This window comes from Amborella trichopoda, chromosome 9 (genome assembly GCF_054954075.1).
Source record: "Amborella trichopoda isolate Santa Cruz 75 chromosome 9, AtrichopodaSantaCruz75HAP2 v2.0, whole genome shotgun sequence".
NCBI classification, from domain to species: Eukaryota; Viridiplantae; Streptophyta; class Magnoliopsida; order Amborellales; family Amborellaceae; genus Amborella; species Amborella trichopoda.
Genome location: NC_142344.1, coordinates 9,609,305 through 9,627,062, shown reverse-complemented (window position 1 = coordinate 9,627,062; position 17,758 = coordinate 9,609,305). Strand labels below are relative to the sequence as shown.

The 17,758-nt window shown below is 35.2% G+C and overlaps 2 protein-coding genes across 4 annotated transcripts; one reads left to right on the top strand and one right to left on the bottom strand.

The window, feature by feature from the left end:
• The first annotated feature begins 324 nt into the window (after positions 1-324).
• LOC18424223 (high mobility group B protein 9) lies at positions 325-5,010 on the top strand. Of its 3 annotated transcripts, none has more exons than XM_020676588.2 (6): positions 325-916; positions 1,061-1,139; positions 1,288-1,450; positions 3,852-3,968; positions 4,129-4,499; positions 4,662-5,010. In XM_020676588.2, exons 1-6 carry the CDS (start codon positions 756-758, stop codon positions 4,872-4,874), a joined length of 1,104 nt encoding a protein of 367 aa, XP_020532247.2. In that variant the 5' UTR covers positions 325-755; the 3' UTR covers positions 4,875-5,010. The 3 variants fall into 3 exon arrangements, with proteins under 3 accessions (XP_020532247.2, XP_020532246.2, XP_011629069.2); XM_020676587.2 differs by having other exon boundaries at positions 4,111-4,499; XM_011630767.3 differs by lacking the exon at positions 3,852-3,968.
• A 215-nt stretch (positions 5,011-5,225) lies between these two features.
• LOC18424222 (Peroxidase superfamily protein) lies at positions 5,226-9,576 on the bottom strand. The gene is made up of 4 exons (XM_006828813.4): positions 9,318-9,576; positions 8,342-8,524; positions 6,893-7,058; positions 5,226-5,906 (listed from the first exon to the last, which is right to left on the bottom strand). Exons 1-4 carry the CDS (start codon positions 9,525-9,527, stop codon positions 5,488-5,490), a joined length of 978 nt encoding a protein of 325 aa, XP_006828876.1. The 5' UTR covers positions 9,528-9,576; the 3' UTR covers positions 5,226-5,487.
• Between the last annotated feature and the right edge of the window lie 8,182 nt (positions 9,577-17,758).

Here is a 17,758-nt window from a genome sequence, read left to right as displayed (position 1 = left end):
ATAATGTAGTATCCTCATTTATTATTGGATTATTAAAAAATAATATTTATAATGAATTTTAAATTTTTTTTTAAATTATTTTAAAGCTTTAATCCGACTTATTCAAACGATTTTCGATCCAAATCACCGATTTGTTGATCCGAAAATATTTTTGACCTGCTTTATCCGAATCACCGATCCGCCTTTTAAACCATTGAATATACTTATATATAGGATAAATGTAACGCGGCTGTACTCGAAAAAGAAATGAGAAACCCGAGAAAGAGACGGGTTTATTGGAGTAAAGAAGATACAAAGGATGTGATACGATTCGCGAATAGAGTCAGAAATAGAGAGAGGAAGCGTAAAGTTGGAGGCTAAGGAAGCTGTTTTGCTGGCACTCTGCCATCCAAGTCAGGCCAGCAATTATATCCCCCCTTCTTTCTTCCGACATAATATTTTCTCCCATTTAAATAAAATACACCCTACATTTAATACCCCAATTTAATAATTCCCACCTAATAAAATCCCCATTTAATATACAAACTTATCAATTCCCACCAAAAAATCCCGATTTATTAACCCTCTAAGCGTTACGAACCACGCGTCTAAACTTCAACCGCGGTTAATTTTCCATTTTCTTTTTACCTTTGCCCGCGCCCTTTTCCTTTTCTAACCGCGGTTGGTTAAACCCCAGGTTTAACGGCTGGTTGAAGGGAGACAGGGGTTTTACGGGCGCCGGGAATATTAACCGTCGTTTTATTTGGGTTTGAGTTATGTCCAGAGAGGGGGAGAGACTCCCGGAAAAGTCGCCGGGAAACGGCGACGGCGTGATTTACCCTTTGCCTTTGGCTTCTCACGAGGATGTGGTAAAAAATCAGGCGGCTTTCATTGAGACGCTGAGGCAGTTCCATTCTAAGATGAGAACCAGATTCATGTGAGTTTTTCTTCCCTCCCTTTCATTTTTTTTGTCTTTTATTTTTTGCCTTGTGTTTTTTAAAAAGTGTACTTCTTTGGGTGCCATTATTTCTATATTTTGCTAAGAGAATATTTTTTTTTTTGTAATTGTTTGGTTTTTTAGGATACCTGTATTGGGAGGGAAAGAGCTGGATTTGCATCTTCTCTACACAGAGGTCACTAACAGGGGTGGGCTTGAAAAGGTAACTTTAAACTTCAAACCCCAGCAAAAAATATTAGTTTTTTTCTTTTCCACCATTTTTTTTCTTTTTTGGACAAATATTTGAGATTGATATATGTTTTATGAACAAAGTTTGAACTTAGAACTTATGAGGAATGATTTTATCTTAGGTTATTGGTGATAGGAAATGGAAGGATGTGATTGCAGCGTTTAATTTTCCACCCACCACAACAAGTGCATCATTTGTTCTGAGGAAATATTACATAAGTCTCCTCCACCACTATGAGCAAGTCTACTTCTTCAGAACAAAGGGGCCTCTAGTCCCACCTGCAGGTGCCTATAAATTATAAAACTACTGTTTTTTTTTTATATATATGTTCTTTATTTATGAAACAAATTTTTATGTTTCTTTAAGTTGGAGTGCTGGCATGTTTAAAAAGTACACCATAGAGAAGTAAAAAGTACAAGAAATGTAAGCAGAGTTTAGTGCTGATGGAATTAAAAACATGGTGAAATGGAAGGTTGTTTTCCTTATCTCATCTTTGAATTTAACTTTCTCTTCTCGTTGCATGCCACTGTTTAACCATGGATTTTGATTTCCACCATTGTTGGGGTAGCTGTAATGGATGTGCCATTGTTGTTTGAATGGCTCTCACAAGTTTGGGGAAAGTGTATATCTCATGACCATGGGACAGTTATATCTATGGTCGTGAGGGTCATCATCGTGTCATGGGAGGTGGACGATGATGTAGAGACTAGAGAGTATTGGATCCGGATTTATGGTCTACTGCGTCTATTATTGACAGCGAATGTACTAACTTTGATAATCATAGATTTTCAGCATGGATCATATGGATTAAATTTGTATGTTTGGGTGTGTATTGTATGCTCCCAGTGGAGCCCACTCTATGGTTAGTTTATGTGATGGATTACCTTCTGAGCATTGAATGGTGGAGAGAGAGAGAGAGAGAGAGAGAGAGAGAGAGCTCATTAATTAGATCACCACCGTCCACTCTCTGCCATCCAATGGTAGTTGGGCCAGCATTGGACAGTGGATGTCTGTAATGCGTAATGCTCAAGCATATTATATTTTGGAGAATTTTACCTGAACTATCGATTGTTAATGACTGAAGGTTGAAATGTACTGATGATTCTTTCTACAGTGTGCTGGGCCGAGTAACTCAACCTTGCCCTATGGGCGAGGAGTTGTGTATGCCACTTGGGGATTTTAAAAAAATTTAAAAATTGAAAAATAGTAAAAAGAAGTATGGGATTGATCTATACTTTTTTGTGTATGATTTATATATTTTTGGCAAAGAGCAAAGATTGGTGAGTGTTTTTTTTTTTGGCCATAAATCCCTATTCTTATCCTTTCCTTTGTTTTTTTTTTTTGGATTTCTTTTATTCTCATCTTTTTTACCTTTTTTTTTGGGATTTCTTAAAAGGACACGGTTTCTATGAGTACAATGTAGAAATGAGTCACGTATTAAAAATCTATTCCTGAGATGGATTTTTGGACTTAATCTTTAAGGACATTTAGTCTCTTGCATGGAGATCATGAATATTAATAAATAAATAAATTCTGAAAATTAGAAATAATAATTTTATTAAGAAAACATGTAGATTTTAGATGGACCATCTATTTGCATCCGTCTTTAAGATGGATGCCTTATACCTTAATGTTGTTTTCTTGTTTAGTTTTTCTTTTAATATATATTGTTTTATTTTTTGATTTTTTTTTCCATCTCTTCAATTTATCGAGGGCTTTTCTGCTCTCTGTAGGGGGCGAGTTCCCTTGACAAAGTGAAGTCTTGGCACGTGGCTTTCTAGTATATGAATGTATAGTTGATCAGAGTGTAATAGCTAAGCACAATTACTGAGTTGACATGCAACAACCTGTCATCACAGCGTGCAGTTCTTGTTTTTCCATATAAGAAATATCTTCAATTGAAATTGGAAAAGAGATTGAGCCCTAGGGCCTCCAGAGTACAGGCTTGATGGCTCAGATTGAATCTTATAAAAATGAATGACCGGCATTGTCTGTTAGAAAAAACAATTTTTTTTCTATGAAAACTGTGAGAAAAATTTCCTTTGAGAAATGCGGGAGTCAGGCAGACCTGTCTTATAAAAATGTGGGCGGTGCTCTAAATGATAAAAAAATGATATAACGAAAAATGTGGGGTAAAATATGATAAGATCACCCCCTCTTCAATTTGGGCCATCTAGCTTACAACTGTTTAGGAGGTTTTCTTTTGACAAGGATTTTCTTTCATAGTTCAAAGATGATAGAGATATGTGGTAGGAATGAAAATCAAGATATTATATTGTGGCGACCAACCATGCTGACCACCTAGCCTTGAGCCTATTCCTAGTCTTTTGACCAGGAGAATTGGGATGAAGTATTCTTTTAGAGAGTTATATCACACTCATCTCAATCCTTGACTAAGGGCTGCATGTATCGTGATGTTGGATATACAATACCGATTTCTATTATCAATATCGATAATTTTGTAACAAAAAAATAGATATGGAAATTTAATTATTGGAAATTTGTGCAATATATTCTCATACTCTCTAAGAACCTGAATGTTTTTCTGTACAAACCTCAGACCCCTTGGGGGTCTATTGTTAGCTTGACCCTTTATTTTTGGATAATGTGCAACTTTCCTTCTTGTGCTAATCACAGATCTCTCTCTCTCTCTCATATTATAATTGTTATTATCCATGGCTTCAGTCCCGTTACCTGTTAAAAGCCCATCATCTGGACCTGCCAGTAATGGGGAATCTGATTCAATGCATCAGTTAATAAAAAAACAGCGCAGAAGGAGCTCCTCAAATGTTCAAATTGGAGGTTGGCTTCTGACACGCACACCACACCTGCATTTCTAACTATTAATGCATCACCACTTGCTTTGAATTCATTTTATTCCTATCTTCTATCTCCCTCATTCCTTTCTACTGAACTTTTACTACCTCTTATGATTTGTTCATAGTTTCTTGCTCATTTGCAGCTCCTGTAAATTTACCTGCTCCTGTGATTGGAAAAATTGATGGAAAATTTGATCATGGTTACTTGGTCACTGTGAATTTGGGAACAGCGACTTTAAGAGGTGTGCTTTATCACCCAATGCCTGTCTCCTCTGCAGCTCCTGTGGAGAGAGAGAGTTTTTTAGCGGCAGGTAGTTCCCCTAGGAGACGGAGGAGGAGGAAGAAAGGTTCAAGATGGAGCGATCCTGGCCACCCAAAACCAAATCGTAGCGCTTATAATTTCTTCTTTAAAGAGAAACATGCAAAGCTTAAACTCTTGTACCCTCATAGGGAGAGAGAGTTCAGTAAGATGATTGGTGAGTCCTGGAACAAGCTCACTGAAGAAGAAAGGCTGGTAAGAGAGAAACAACCAATTCACATTACATAAGTGTTGGGTTAATTTTTCTTTTGAACTGGTTTTCAAAGAAAAATCACTCTATATAATAACGATTATTGGGTTTCTTTTTTTTTTTTCCAGTTTTACTTGGACTTAATGGTTGTTGTTTTCGGCCTACAGGTTTATCAAGATTGTGGGTTGCAAGATAAGGAGAGATACAGAAGAGAGATGCAGGAATACAGGGAAAGGTTGAAGCTTTTGCGGCCTGCAGATATGCCAGAGAGAGAAAGCAATGCAGGCCTTATGTCAAATGAAGGTGGTGAAATAGAGTGCGACGGGAGGGGATGCAATGTTAAGGAGGGTGGGGGGTCTGCAACCCTTGCGTTATTATAACGATTATTGGGAACACTCATGGTGGCTGTTTGTTGTAGTTGATTAGAGTTGCATACTTTTTCTGTAGAGAAATGTTTGTGGGGTTTGATAGTTCTTCCGATTTTCTTTCTCTAAATTTGATAACAGTTTTAGATCTTGTGAATGCTGCCCCCCTCACCTCTCTCTCTGTCGCCGTTCTCACAGTTCTCACTAATCTCTCAAAGACTAAAGAATCTCTGCATATCTGTAGAAAACCATTACCAAAATTTTTCAAATGAATCTTGTTAGCAGTCAAGGAATTACTCCTAGTTGCTCACTTCCCCCCACCCCCTCTCTCTCACACGCATGCACACAAAAAACAAGGTACAAATGACGATAACATTATTAACATATTAACAATAAAAAAAAAAGGATAACATTATTTAAGGCCAACATCAGGAGAAATATAAATATTTCTAATTTGTTAGAGAATTTATTTTTCATTGAAGATAATAAATATATTTTTCTGATACCATTCCATATAGTACCTAGATATATCCCCCTGTTGTACCTCATTTATCCGATACTCCTAAATGACTACTTATTTTTCATCTTGTACGCCACTGTAACATGCTTATACAAGCTATCGTGCATCTCAATTAACTACCCTGCAGTTTTTTCGGATTTCTCCACTAGACCCGGTGAGAGGACTAATGTTTCCCATCTTGATCATTGAAGCTGCAAAGTCCTTAAAGAAGAGACCCTGGCTGTTATTGTAACTCTCTACAATAGATTTGGTGACATTTACTGCATCATCACCTGAGAACAACTCTTGATCTGTTTGTAGCAGGCCCTTTCCATTCAGCAAGTTCTTGAAGTAGTTGCTATCGAAAAGATCGATAGAGCCAGTGTCTAGTGATGTAGTGACATTCCCATCACCATTTTGCGGACATAGGCCTTGCAGTGTGGCCAAGTAGTCAGTTTCGACGGTTGAATCGGGTGCGTCAGTGTTTGAGAAGTTAAACAATCGGTGACTGAAGGTGGTGCACCTCGCCCGGCCTATGGTGTGGCCGCCTATATGAAACATTAATAGAACATGAGGTCACTCTTGCATACCTATGGTGTGGCCATATTTGCATTGAAAGAGAGAGAAGGATAAGAAGTATGCTACTGGTGATGTACTAGAGCATATTAAATCAGAGAAGGATAATAAATATGCTACTGGTAATTTACTAGAGCATATTAAATCTTATACAGGTGACTCGCAGTCATACACTAACATAATATCAATTTTTCCGGGAAATTTACCAATTTGCCCAAAATAGAAACCATTTAACACGTTACCCATATATTTTGATTCAATATCAAAATAACCATAAACTAGTCTGTATTAGAATAGTTGCAATTGGGCAAAGTATTAAATATTTCATATCACATCGATATTTTGATGAAGGGTGTAATTGGTCAAAATATTAAATATTTCATATCACATCGATATTTTGTTGATGAAGGGTGTAATTGGGCAAAGTATTAAATATTTCATATCACATCGATATTTTGATGAGGGGTGTGGTTTGTATAAGGTTGCAACCTTAGACAGTCAAATAAAGGCGTATTTCTAAATTTTATCATAAACATAATTTTTAGTGTAAAAAATTATTGGGATGATTTGAGAATCTATATTCATCTCTAATTATGAATTTTAAACTCCATAGTTCAAATCAAGTAAATCTATAAATATTTGAAAATCTTGAAAATGGACGGTCCAGATAATATGTTGCATGATATACTATTTTTAGGGCTCAAAATATTTATTTCTTTTCATATTCACACATCTCAATGTCTAAATGATCAATTAGAGGGTTTTCCAACATCAAAAACAATATTTTATAATGGATTTTAGATGTGCACCTAAATTTTACATTTTTAAGGTTGTAAACTTATGGAAACTATTTTATTTTGATTTTTTTTTCTGGAAAAAGTCACCATTTTAATGTTTTGGAAGAGAGAGGTGCTCATACAGGGACAGGGGAGAGAGAGAGATCGAGATTGTTGCTTACCTGATAGAGAGACTAGGTCGGTGGCGTTCAAGCCTACGGCAACGAATTTAGCGAGCACCTGTGGTACGCTTTCCAATGGCGTAGGGAGGCCGCTATTTGCACCACTTCGATTCGCTACCAATCCATCTCTTCGTCCCAAGAGCACCTTCCATGATGGGCCACCGCTCTGAACCATCCGATCAATTATTTCAGCGGTTCAGATAAAGATTAAATGCTATTCTAAAACTATATTCCAACAAATGGAAATAGTTTCATCCAAACCTCCAGCATAAAACTTATATACCATGTAACTCCTACAGCATTATACTTCCCCTTACCCAACCGTCCATTCTGACTTGAGGGCTAAGATTGTCCCAATCACAATGTCACGTCTCTATATATATATATATTTTTTTAAAACTATTTTGGCACCAAATTTTGGACGTCCAATTCTCTATTAAACTCGCACTAACAAAAAATATAAAAATAAAAGTTTCAATAAAATAAAATGACCAAAATAAAAGGGGTATTTTGGTCATTATATTTTATCTAAAAAATATTTTTAATATTTTTATAGGTGCGCCCCAATGAGAAGATGGAACGTACCAAATTTTATATTCATACAATTTATATAAAAAAAAACTAAAAATAAAATACTTTAGGACGTCGGATCTAAGATCAAACGGTGAGTGGCTCTCTTGATCAAAATTGGACGGCTGGATGGTAGGAGAAGGATAGTTCTTCTAAGTTGTAGGGAAGTATAGAAACCTTTCCTAATTCCTTAATGATTAAAAAAGTGTCCAAGAATTTAATGGTGTTCGATTGAACAACTCTTGGCCCAAATTACAAAGACTACAGTTCATGCTAAAAAATGTTAAAAACTATAGGAAAAAATCAAAAAATATGTTTATAGTAATTTTTTTTTTAAAAAAGCACATCTAAATGAGGTTAAACAATAGTAAAAAAATAGATTTTGAAAAAAATCAATTTGCGACCAATGAGTATTTTTGAAATAATCCAAAAAAATAGAAAAATATAAAAATTAATATTCATGGCCAAAAATACTTTCCAATCTTTGTCAAAATGATAGAATACATGAAAAAACACATTACAAATAGATATTATTTTTTAAAAATATTTATAATTTTTTTGAAGATCCCTGAGTTGGACTCCCAACTTAAAGATACTTAGGCTCACCCGGGTGGCAAACCCTCCCAACTTAAAGATACTTAGGCTCACCCGGGTGGCAAACCCGAGTTACTGGGATTTGCCCCGAGTGGTCGACCGCTGGAATTTACTTTTAAGAGGAAGCTTGCTTTTAATCCAAGGATCTTTTTAAAAAGAAAAATAAAATACACTAAGCCTAACTCCAATCAATATATCTGTGGCCCTAAAGCTTAAGTTTCCAAAATGTTACTTTCCTATGCTAAAATAAGGAAGTAAGAGCGGTATTGTAAAGTCTATACTCACTAGGAGCACCGCGTCTCTAGCTGCTATGGCCAAAATATCGGCACACGAAACGGTGTTGTTGCATGCATTTTCCACCGCTGATTTGATGTTATCAACGACATCGAAGCCTCTTGCCGAGTTCAGGTTTCCCCCGGCAAACTTTTCCCCATCACTGCCGTCTAAAAGCAGCGAAGCATCGCACCCCTATATAAATTTTCATCCTTTTAGATGAATAATACTCATTGATTAACCAAAGCAAACTATAATAATAAAATTTTTGTTTTTCTTTGCACAATTTAGTGTTCACAAACTCGGCCAAGTCTACTCGGACTCGGTCCCTTGCGAGCGTGTATTTTGGAACAAGTCAGGTTGATTCAAAACATAAAAAATTATATATATATGTAAAATGTTTTAAAAGAAAATATAAAAAATAAGCATTTTAATGTGTTTTAGATTTTTAAACAATGATTTTTTAGTTTTTATTGCCATATGTCCCATTTGAAAAATATATATAAGGAGACTATTTACTTTCACAACAAGAAAGTCACAATCTTTCATATTTCAAAAGATTTCAAAACAGATAGTTGTGACTTGTGAGCATGTCATTAACTAGATTTAAAATTCAAAAAATAAATTTTCAAACTTTGTAACACACGTAAGCCATCAAATTTGATATCTAACGGCTATGAGTAATTACGATTTTCTTGTATTAAAAAAAAATGGTATCACGATATACAATCTTATTTTTATATATTCTTCTTTTCTTTGATTTTTCTGAAATATTTTAAATCAAATATTGTAAATCTATGTTAAATAGACATATATAGAAAGAGATCTCAAGATATCAACTCTCTCATGATGCCTCTTTTTAACTGCGAGTTGGTCATTTGCATGGCCGTCAAAGTTTGGTTGACCATCCATGCATGCATGCATGCCCAACTAGGAACTTGAAAAGAAGAGAGAGAGAGAGAGAGAGAGAGGGGGGTAGGTTTCTCACGTTGACAAAGCAATCATGAAAGTGGAGCCTAAGCAAGGAGGCAGCCATGCGCGTCTCACTCTTTACGGCTTCCTTCACCTTCTCACGAACGACTTGCAATAAATTAGGGCAGCTGTTTGAGTAGAAACTCGAAGATAGCTGCGACGCCACATTCACACTCAAATACAAAACCACCCATAACCTTATTACACAACAAAACCTTCCTCCCATCTTTTTCTTTCTCTCTCTAAAAATCACAAAACTTATATGTCAAAAAACGCTAATGCATGCAAGAATACCATACTCAAGCTGCCTCCTAATCGGGCTTTTATAGCTACCCAAAGTTAAAATTCATAGGGCAAGTGTACCATAGTCTTGTGGTGTATGGTACATGGTACATCAGCAGTGGCTATTATTTGAACAGATACGGCTAGAAACCATAGTGAATCACATTGCTTAATCATCTAAAATGGACGGCTGATTTTCTCAACTTTTAATATACACTACTCATCATTGGAGCATCATCATCATTATTATAATTTTATCCCAACTATTTGGGTTCGGCTGCTGACCGTTGGAGCAGCACCAATATTAGATTTGGGCCCCCTAGTTTGACCTTCATTTTGGAGGGCTTTTGTTGGACGGCTCAGAACTGATCACGTTCTCCACTACGAAGAATCCAGACCGCCGATGTTGTTGGGCGGCTCTCAACTGATCTGGACTTCGTTAAAAAAAACACTAGTGCGATTTTCGTGCATGCAGGTCTATCCTACAGGAGCAATACTATATGTTTGCAAAGCTATAGTGGGTTGTATGGACGGTCCACCTTCTCTTGATGGTCACCCGTGCATTCATCAGGACCGTCCATCTCGTAGTGTCTTACAGCAATGAAGTGTGTATTTTCTTGAAAAAAGCAGTGGGCGGCTGTGTATTGGACGCAATAGAAATGTGGTTGCATACCTAATTTCGCACTTAGGCAGCTGATCAAGCAATTAAATGTTTTCTTTCTACTAAATATTTTGGGTTTTGACATTTATTGATGACAAAGACATGCGTTACGGAAGTTGTGCGTAAACATTCATCCTTTATGTTTGTAGGGCAGCCCTAAACGTTATCAATTCTGATCTTTTTAGTGTGTTCTTGTTCATTTATACGTGGGACATGGGGTTTTAGGTTGTCCTAAAACCATACTAAGCCAAGGTCAAGGATACAACCGTTGAAGTTTGTCTTAAATATAAATCCTCGAAGTTTGTACTAAAAGGAAATCAAGCTGATCTACTCCTTAAGTGGGATACAGACAGTAGTTCATAGGTTACATTAATTGATAATCACAAATCGTATATGAGCATTAAATCCCATGATAAGACCCGGTCACTGGAGGAGAGCCCTCATAACTGAGGGCTTTGCTTGTGTCCATAGTGATGAGCAAGCTAGTGGTAGCAGCCCCCCCCTAAAGAGCAATTTGATGTTCCACATAGACAAGCCACTATTAAGCTTGCTTGTTGCTAAGTCAATATTGGATCAAACAAAACCAACCGGGTAAAAAAATACACTACAAAAAAATAAACTTATGTTTGTTAATTATAATAATCTATAGATTAGTCAGGTGTTTCAAAAACTATTGAGTCAGCTTAGAATTGCCCGATAGTTGTTAATTATCATAATCTACAGATGAATCGGGGGTTTTAAAAACTGTTGAGTCAGCTTATAATTGCCCGATAGTTGTTAATTATCATAATCTACAGATGAATAGGGGGTTTTAAAAACTGTTGAGTCAGCTTAGACTTGCTCAAGCCAATTTGAATGGGATCCAGGTCTAAAGTGTCCCCAATATGCCCACTTCCGAGTTTCTTAAATTTTCCATAAAAAATCCCAAAGAACGCGAAAACCAGATCAAAATTGCTTGAGCTTGGGTTAGCTGGTGACCAGCTCAACCACTAGTTCTACTTCTAAAACACTAAGTAATTGTAACATAAGAGAGTAAGGTATTGTACCCAGTGGTAGCACCTAGGTTTCTATACTTTCCTACCACCTCCCCAAACATCAGATCTCACCATCAGGCATCTGTGGGTGTCATTTCTCGACTTTAAAATCAGACATCTAAGGGTGTCATTTCTCAACTGTAAGTGCATCAAATGGTGTAAGAAACCCAGATGGTAACATTGATACTTCTGCATGAAATAATATGATCTATTATTTACAAGGAAAGGATCCTCAACATAACGTCCCGCCTTCCATTCCGATGGCTAACGCATTAAAAAAAATTCAAGAGCCCGTTTGGATAGGAGGACATTAAGAATTTTAGATATTTGAAATCTTAAAGAAATATATGGATTTTCAATATCAAGGATTTTGTCATGAATTCCTCATTGGATAAACTATACAAAATTCATGGATTCCTTGCAATTACTTCGATGTCCATTGTTTGGGAACAAAGCTTGATACAATTTCTCTCTCTAAAATTTTTATATGATTTCTCTTTTTAAAACTCAAAATTTGGGATAGTGTATCTATAAAAATTTTGAGATCGTTTCTCTCTCTAAACTTTGATATGACTTCTCTCTCTAAGATTTAATATACTTTCTATCCAAAATTAAAAATTTGGAATTGTCTATCTAAAATTTTTGAGATAATTTGTCTCTCTAAAATTGTTAGGTGCTTTATTATCTCTAAAATTTAATATAGTTTTTTTTTCTAAAATTTTAAGATACACTCTCTCTAAAACTTAAAACTTGAGATAGTTCCCCTCTTCAATAATTTTGATATAGTTTATCTCTCTAAACATTTTTAAGTAGTTTCACTCTCTAAAATATGATATAGTTGTTCTCTCATATTTTAAGACACTTTCTCTTTCTAAAAGCTAAAATTTGAGATAATTTCTCTCTAAAAATTTTGCGATGGTTTATTTTTCTAATAACTTTTATGTACTTTCTCTCTCTAAATTTTGATATAGTTCCTCTCTTAAATTTTAAGATGCTTTCTCTCTCTAAAACTTCAAGTTCGAGATAGTTTCTCTCTCTAAAATTTTGAAATATTGATATAGTGTCTCTCTAAAATTTGATATACTTTCTCTATCTAAAGTTAAAAATTTGAGATACTTTCTCTCTCTAAAACTTAAATTTTGAGATAGTTTCTCTCTCTAAAAAATTGATGTACTTTCTCTATCTAAAATTTGATATAGTTTATCTTTCTAAAATTTTAAAATATTTTCTCTTTCTAAAACATAAATTTTGTGATAGTTTCTCTCTCCAAAAATTTTGAGATAGTTTCTATTTATAAATTTTTTTATGTAGTTTCTCTATCTAAAAGTTGATATAATTTTTATCTTTAAAATTTTAATATATTTTATCTCTTTAAAATTCCGATTAGGAGATAGTTTCCCTCTAAAACTTAAAATTTCGAGATAGTTTCTCTCTCTAAAAAATGAGATATTTCTCTCACTAATTTTTTTAGCAGTTTCTCTTTCTAGAAATTATAATAATTTATCTCTAAAATTTTAAAAATATTTTCTCTCTCTACAATTTTAAGAATACTCTCTCTCGCTCTCTCTCTAAAAGTTAAGATTTAATATAGCTTCACTCTCTAAAAATGAAAATATGAGATTGTTTTTCTCTCTAACAGTTTGGAAATAATTTCTCTCTCTAAAAAATTGAGATAGTTTTTTTTTCTAAAAATTTGCATATACTTTCTGTCTCTAAAATATAATAGTTTATCTCTAAAACTTAAAATTTGAGATAGTTTATTTCTCTAAAATTTTGAGATAGTTTCTCTTTAAAATTTTTTGATACTTTTTCTAAAAATTTAACATTCTTTCTCTCTCTAAATTTTTAACATACTTTCTCTCTCTAAAATTTTAATATATTTTATCCGTATAAAATTTTAACATACTTTCTCTCTCTAAAATTTTAATATATTTTCTCTATCTAAAATTTTAACATACTTTTTCTCTTTAAAATTTTAATATATTTTCTCTATCTAGAATTTTATCATACTTTCTCACTCTAAAAGTTAAAATTTGAGATAGTATCTCTTTAAAAAATTTGAGATAGTGCCTCTAAAAAATTTAGATACTCTCTCTCTAAAATTTTCATTAATACCAAATGCTCCCTATGTTTCGGGTCCAGGGAGCCAATGAGTGAAATCCATGAGCCTTGGAAATGCAAAAAAACGGGTTTTGGTGTGGAAATAAAATCATGGAAAAGTATGTCTTATTTCCATGAATTTGATTTTTCTGATTTTAAGTATCCAGTCATTAAACAATTCAAATGGCAGATTTTGGCAAAATCCAAGATATTAAGAATACATGTCTTGAAATCCATGTACTCAAACAAGGCCTAAAGAAATTTTTTTTTTTTAAGAAGAACATAAAATTTTCAATGATAAGGTTTAAGATACTCTAGGCAACCAGTTCATACATAATTCCTGTACCTGATGGTGATTCTGTGTAAAGGAACATTTCAGGCATTTCAAAGCTATTTTAGCTCCGCTGGTACTGTTTTTTTTTTAATTTACAAAGAATTATAGATACTAGAAATTTGATTTGGTTTTAGTATTGACTATGGAACCCTATTCTAGACCACTCGTAGTCCCCATATCATACTTAGAAACCTCGCCGTAATCCCTAATGTTCAAATTACCATAATCCTAAATACCTGAAAACTTAGTCAAAATTATAGCCCTAGTAAAATTCAACCAAATGAACTGAAACTTATATTTTTATTGGAAATTGAAAAAACTTTTCAATGCTCCAAGTCCTTTGACATTCTCATACATGGTTCCAAAAGTTACTGCGAAGTTTTTGAACAAATGTGATTATTCCAAAAAGTTCCTTGGGATCACACTCTTTACAGTAACCCGAGCAAGGTGTATCAGGCCGCCCCATACATTATGCGACGGACCTTGATTATTTTGCCACCTTTATACCGGCGTAGAAAAAATCCGGTGCTCCAAATCAGAATCGCCCGGTTAGATCGGAATTGGTCACCGGTGGGTTCTAGTTTCGATTGAGTATTTTTAAAAAATTCAATAAAGTTATATAAAATTTCAAAAATAAAGAATTTTATTTGTAATACATTTTTTAATATTTTCAACATTTTGACAAAGATTGAAAGTTTTTTTTGGCCATTAATACTTACTTTTATATTTTCCATATTTTTTTAAAAAAAATAAAAAATACCTTTGGGTACAAATCGTTTATTTAAAATCTATTTTTTTCATTAATTTTCAACTTCATTTAGAGGTGCTTTGTTTAATCATGCTTTAAATATACTTTTCATATTTTATTAATTTTTTTTATATTTTTGTATCTTTTTAATACTTTTTGGATCGCCCGGAACTTGCCCGGTTAGGCTCGTTGAAACTCTTTCCGTCGCGTGCCCAGTTAACGGCTCCGGTTAGATTTTCCTTTCACTGCTTTATACTGTGCGACCTCGGATTGCATCTAAAGTCTAATTGAACATTTTTTAGTTAGTTGCACATGAACGCGATTTGGTCATGAAATCGTGGTCATTCATTTCAAACCCTCCCCCCCTTTAACACATACCCTACTTGGAATACAAACTGGGGACATACCCGTGTTCACTCGGCCGAGTAGTTTCTACTCGACCAAGTTACTCGGGCTCGGACCTTATACCGAGCCGGACTTACCTGAGTTGTTTCAAGTTGGGTGTCTAACTCGAGGATGTTAAAAAATTATAAATTTTTTTTTTAAAAAAATAAACGGATATGCATAAATACTCTTTCTTACATTTTATTTATTTATTTTGGATTATTTCAAAAATGCCCTAAGTCACAAATTGAATTTTTAAAATCTATTTTTTTACCACTTTTTTAACATCATTTTGACGTGTTTTGCTTTGTTTTACTTTAAATATACATTTCCTATTTTTGTGGAAATTTTTTTTTTTTTTTTTATAAACTTTTAACCATTTTTTTTGCTGCTTCAGTTCTACTGACTTCAGTAGTGGTTTCCAACACTGAGACATTCTAGGGACTTCTAGGCAACCATAATTGGCTGCATTTAAGCCTGCTCAGGCATAATTAACCCCAATTAGTTGTAATTTCCTGAATTATGCTACAAATCCTAATCCTAGGTGGTCCAAAACCTCTTATCTTCTTACCATGAATAGCCAAACCCGATATTTATTGATTCTTGCCTTACAAGGCCCAGAAAAATATAAATTCTTTTGCACAGCACCTAAATAAGCCCTATATCTCCCACATGCCATCACATATCTTTCGTATACATCGAGATCCAATCAGTTACCATTCAAACATTCTCTAACGTGCTTCAATTTACTCTCATATCATCATCTTGAACATTTTCCACCACTCATATAAAGTTGATTTAATTTGATTTGCCTTCCTTCTACTTTGAGTTCCATGCTAGAAACTCCGAAGATGTAACTCACCAAAGTGGGATGAAGAGCCAAACTCAGTGGAAGTGCTTGAGCCACCCTCTCGTGTTAACTCAACAAATGCTAGATAACTCAACAAATGCTAGAAACTCCGAAGATGTAACTCCCCAAAGTGGGATGAAGAGCCAAACTCAGTGGAAGTGCTTGAGCCACCCTCTCGTGTTAACTCAACAAATGCCCTGCTTAAGCAAACTGATGAACCTAAACTCCTCATCTCAACATGATGACTCCTCAGCTGAAGAACCAGATCCTAAGAAACCTCTCGAGCAATCTTCTTAGGTCGGCTCAGTTAATACTCTCCTTAAGTGGGAAATAAAAATATGACAACATGAACCCCTACAAAGTGGAAAGGCCTCCATCAACAAAGGCATCCCAAAACCAAGAAATTCTACTTGGGAAAGGGCAACCAATGACTCTGGCATTTCCATTTAATGAAGATGGCCCCGAGTTGAGAAGAGACATCAGAAGGGACACTAGTCCCCACTGATGAAGAAGAACCAATGGGGCAACCTCAGGTGAGTCGATTGGGGTACTTGCAAACCAAGCATGTCAACCCAATGGAACTCAAATCCCCACAGTTGAAGATCTAGCAAAGACAGTCCCATCTAACTAGTTGATAAGGACATCTCCAAATACGATGAGACACTCGAAGAGGCGCAAGAAGAACTGGCAAGAGCAACCCTATCTAACCTTGTTGATAGGGCCGCCTCATAGCCAAGAAAACTCACTCAACAGAGTCTTTACACCATTAATGGAAACATGACAGGGGTAACCCCCTCTACACAATTGATAGGGTCGTACCATCCATGGGAAATGAGACAACTTAAAAGATAGGAGGGGTCATAACCTAAGCCAACGGATCCCAGAACGCCTTGAAGGTAGTTAGACTTAGACCTAACGTCTCTCCTAGCCCAAACTATAGCAATGAGGATGAGCCCCGAGCGGGAATTAATTTCCAAAGAACAACTACAACAGAAGTTCTTTAGAAAAATGACTATTGGAAGGGTCTAGGATGACCGCTCATCCCTTTCAGTAGCCAAGTGAGGTGTTCATGCCAACTTAGGCTCAATGCTCCCACTGCATTAAAGCTACTGAGCACAAATCCACACATTTCGAATTACTCTAGGACTAAAGACCCCATTCGGTTCCCTTATCTCTGTAATCGTTGGTCTAAATCCCAATAAGCACCATGAGGTCGTGGATCCATCTATGGGCTAGTGCAACTATTCATCCTAAAGTATCCCTTACACACCCATTGCATTTACGCTCATATACTAGGACAATTTAAATTTTCAAAATAATATAATTTTTTTAACTTTGATTAAAACCACAGTAATTAATTAAAACACCCCTAACAAATGCTTTGGGGTGGGTAACACCTTTTAAAAGGTAAGAATCCTAATGAACTTTGCAGCTCAATCGAAGGACCAAAGGACCACTGAAAATGTTCCCAAGTCCCAAGAATTCGAGGTTCAAGCGTATTCCAAAGCGGATCCGGCATGTATTATTCATCCATCATTGAGGAAATGTCGATACTAATTGAAGTTCAAGGGTGATATAAGGATAATCGAAACTAAGGCCTCCCTACTTCTTTGAAAGTGGGAATACAATCAGAGGAAATGTGAGTGAATCTTTTTCAGATCCTAAAGTGACATGCCAAAAGACAGAAAGCATCGGCAACTCTTCTTCTTCTCCCCTTATTCCTTCCCAAATAATGAAAAAATACTTGCCGGACTAAATATCTGAAAGGAGCCCCATGTGGTTGGAAAAAGGCAAAAAGAACATGTGAAAAAAAAAAAAAAAATCCATCGGGCTAAAAACACAAAAAGAGGAGCAATGGAATAAAGAGCTCTCTCTCTCTTCTATCTATGATTTCTCTTCTCTTTGTGAAATTTATTCCTTTTTTCTTTTCTCTTGATTCGGATCGGTGCTAAAGAAACCTGGAGGCATTAGCCTGACGGATATCAATTAAAGGTATCTCCAAGTAAACTTAAAGGACTTTGGCCATCTAAACTTTCAAAGGTTTATTGTAGGGGTGAGAAATTG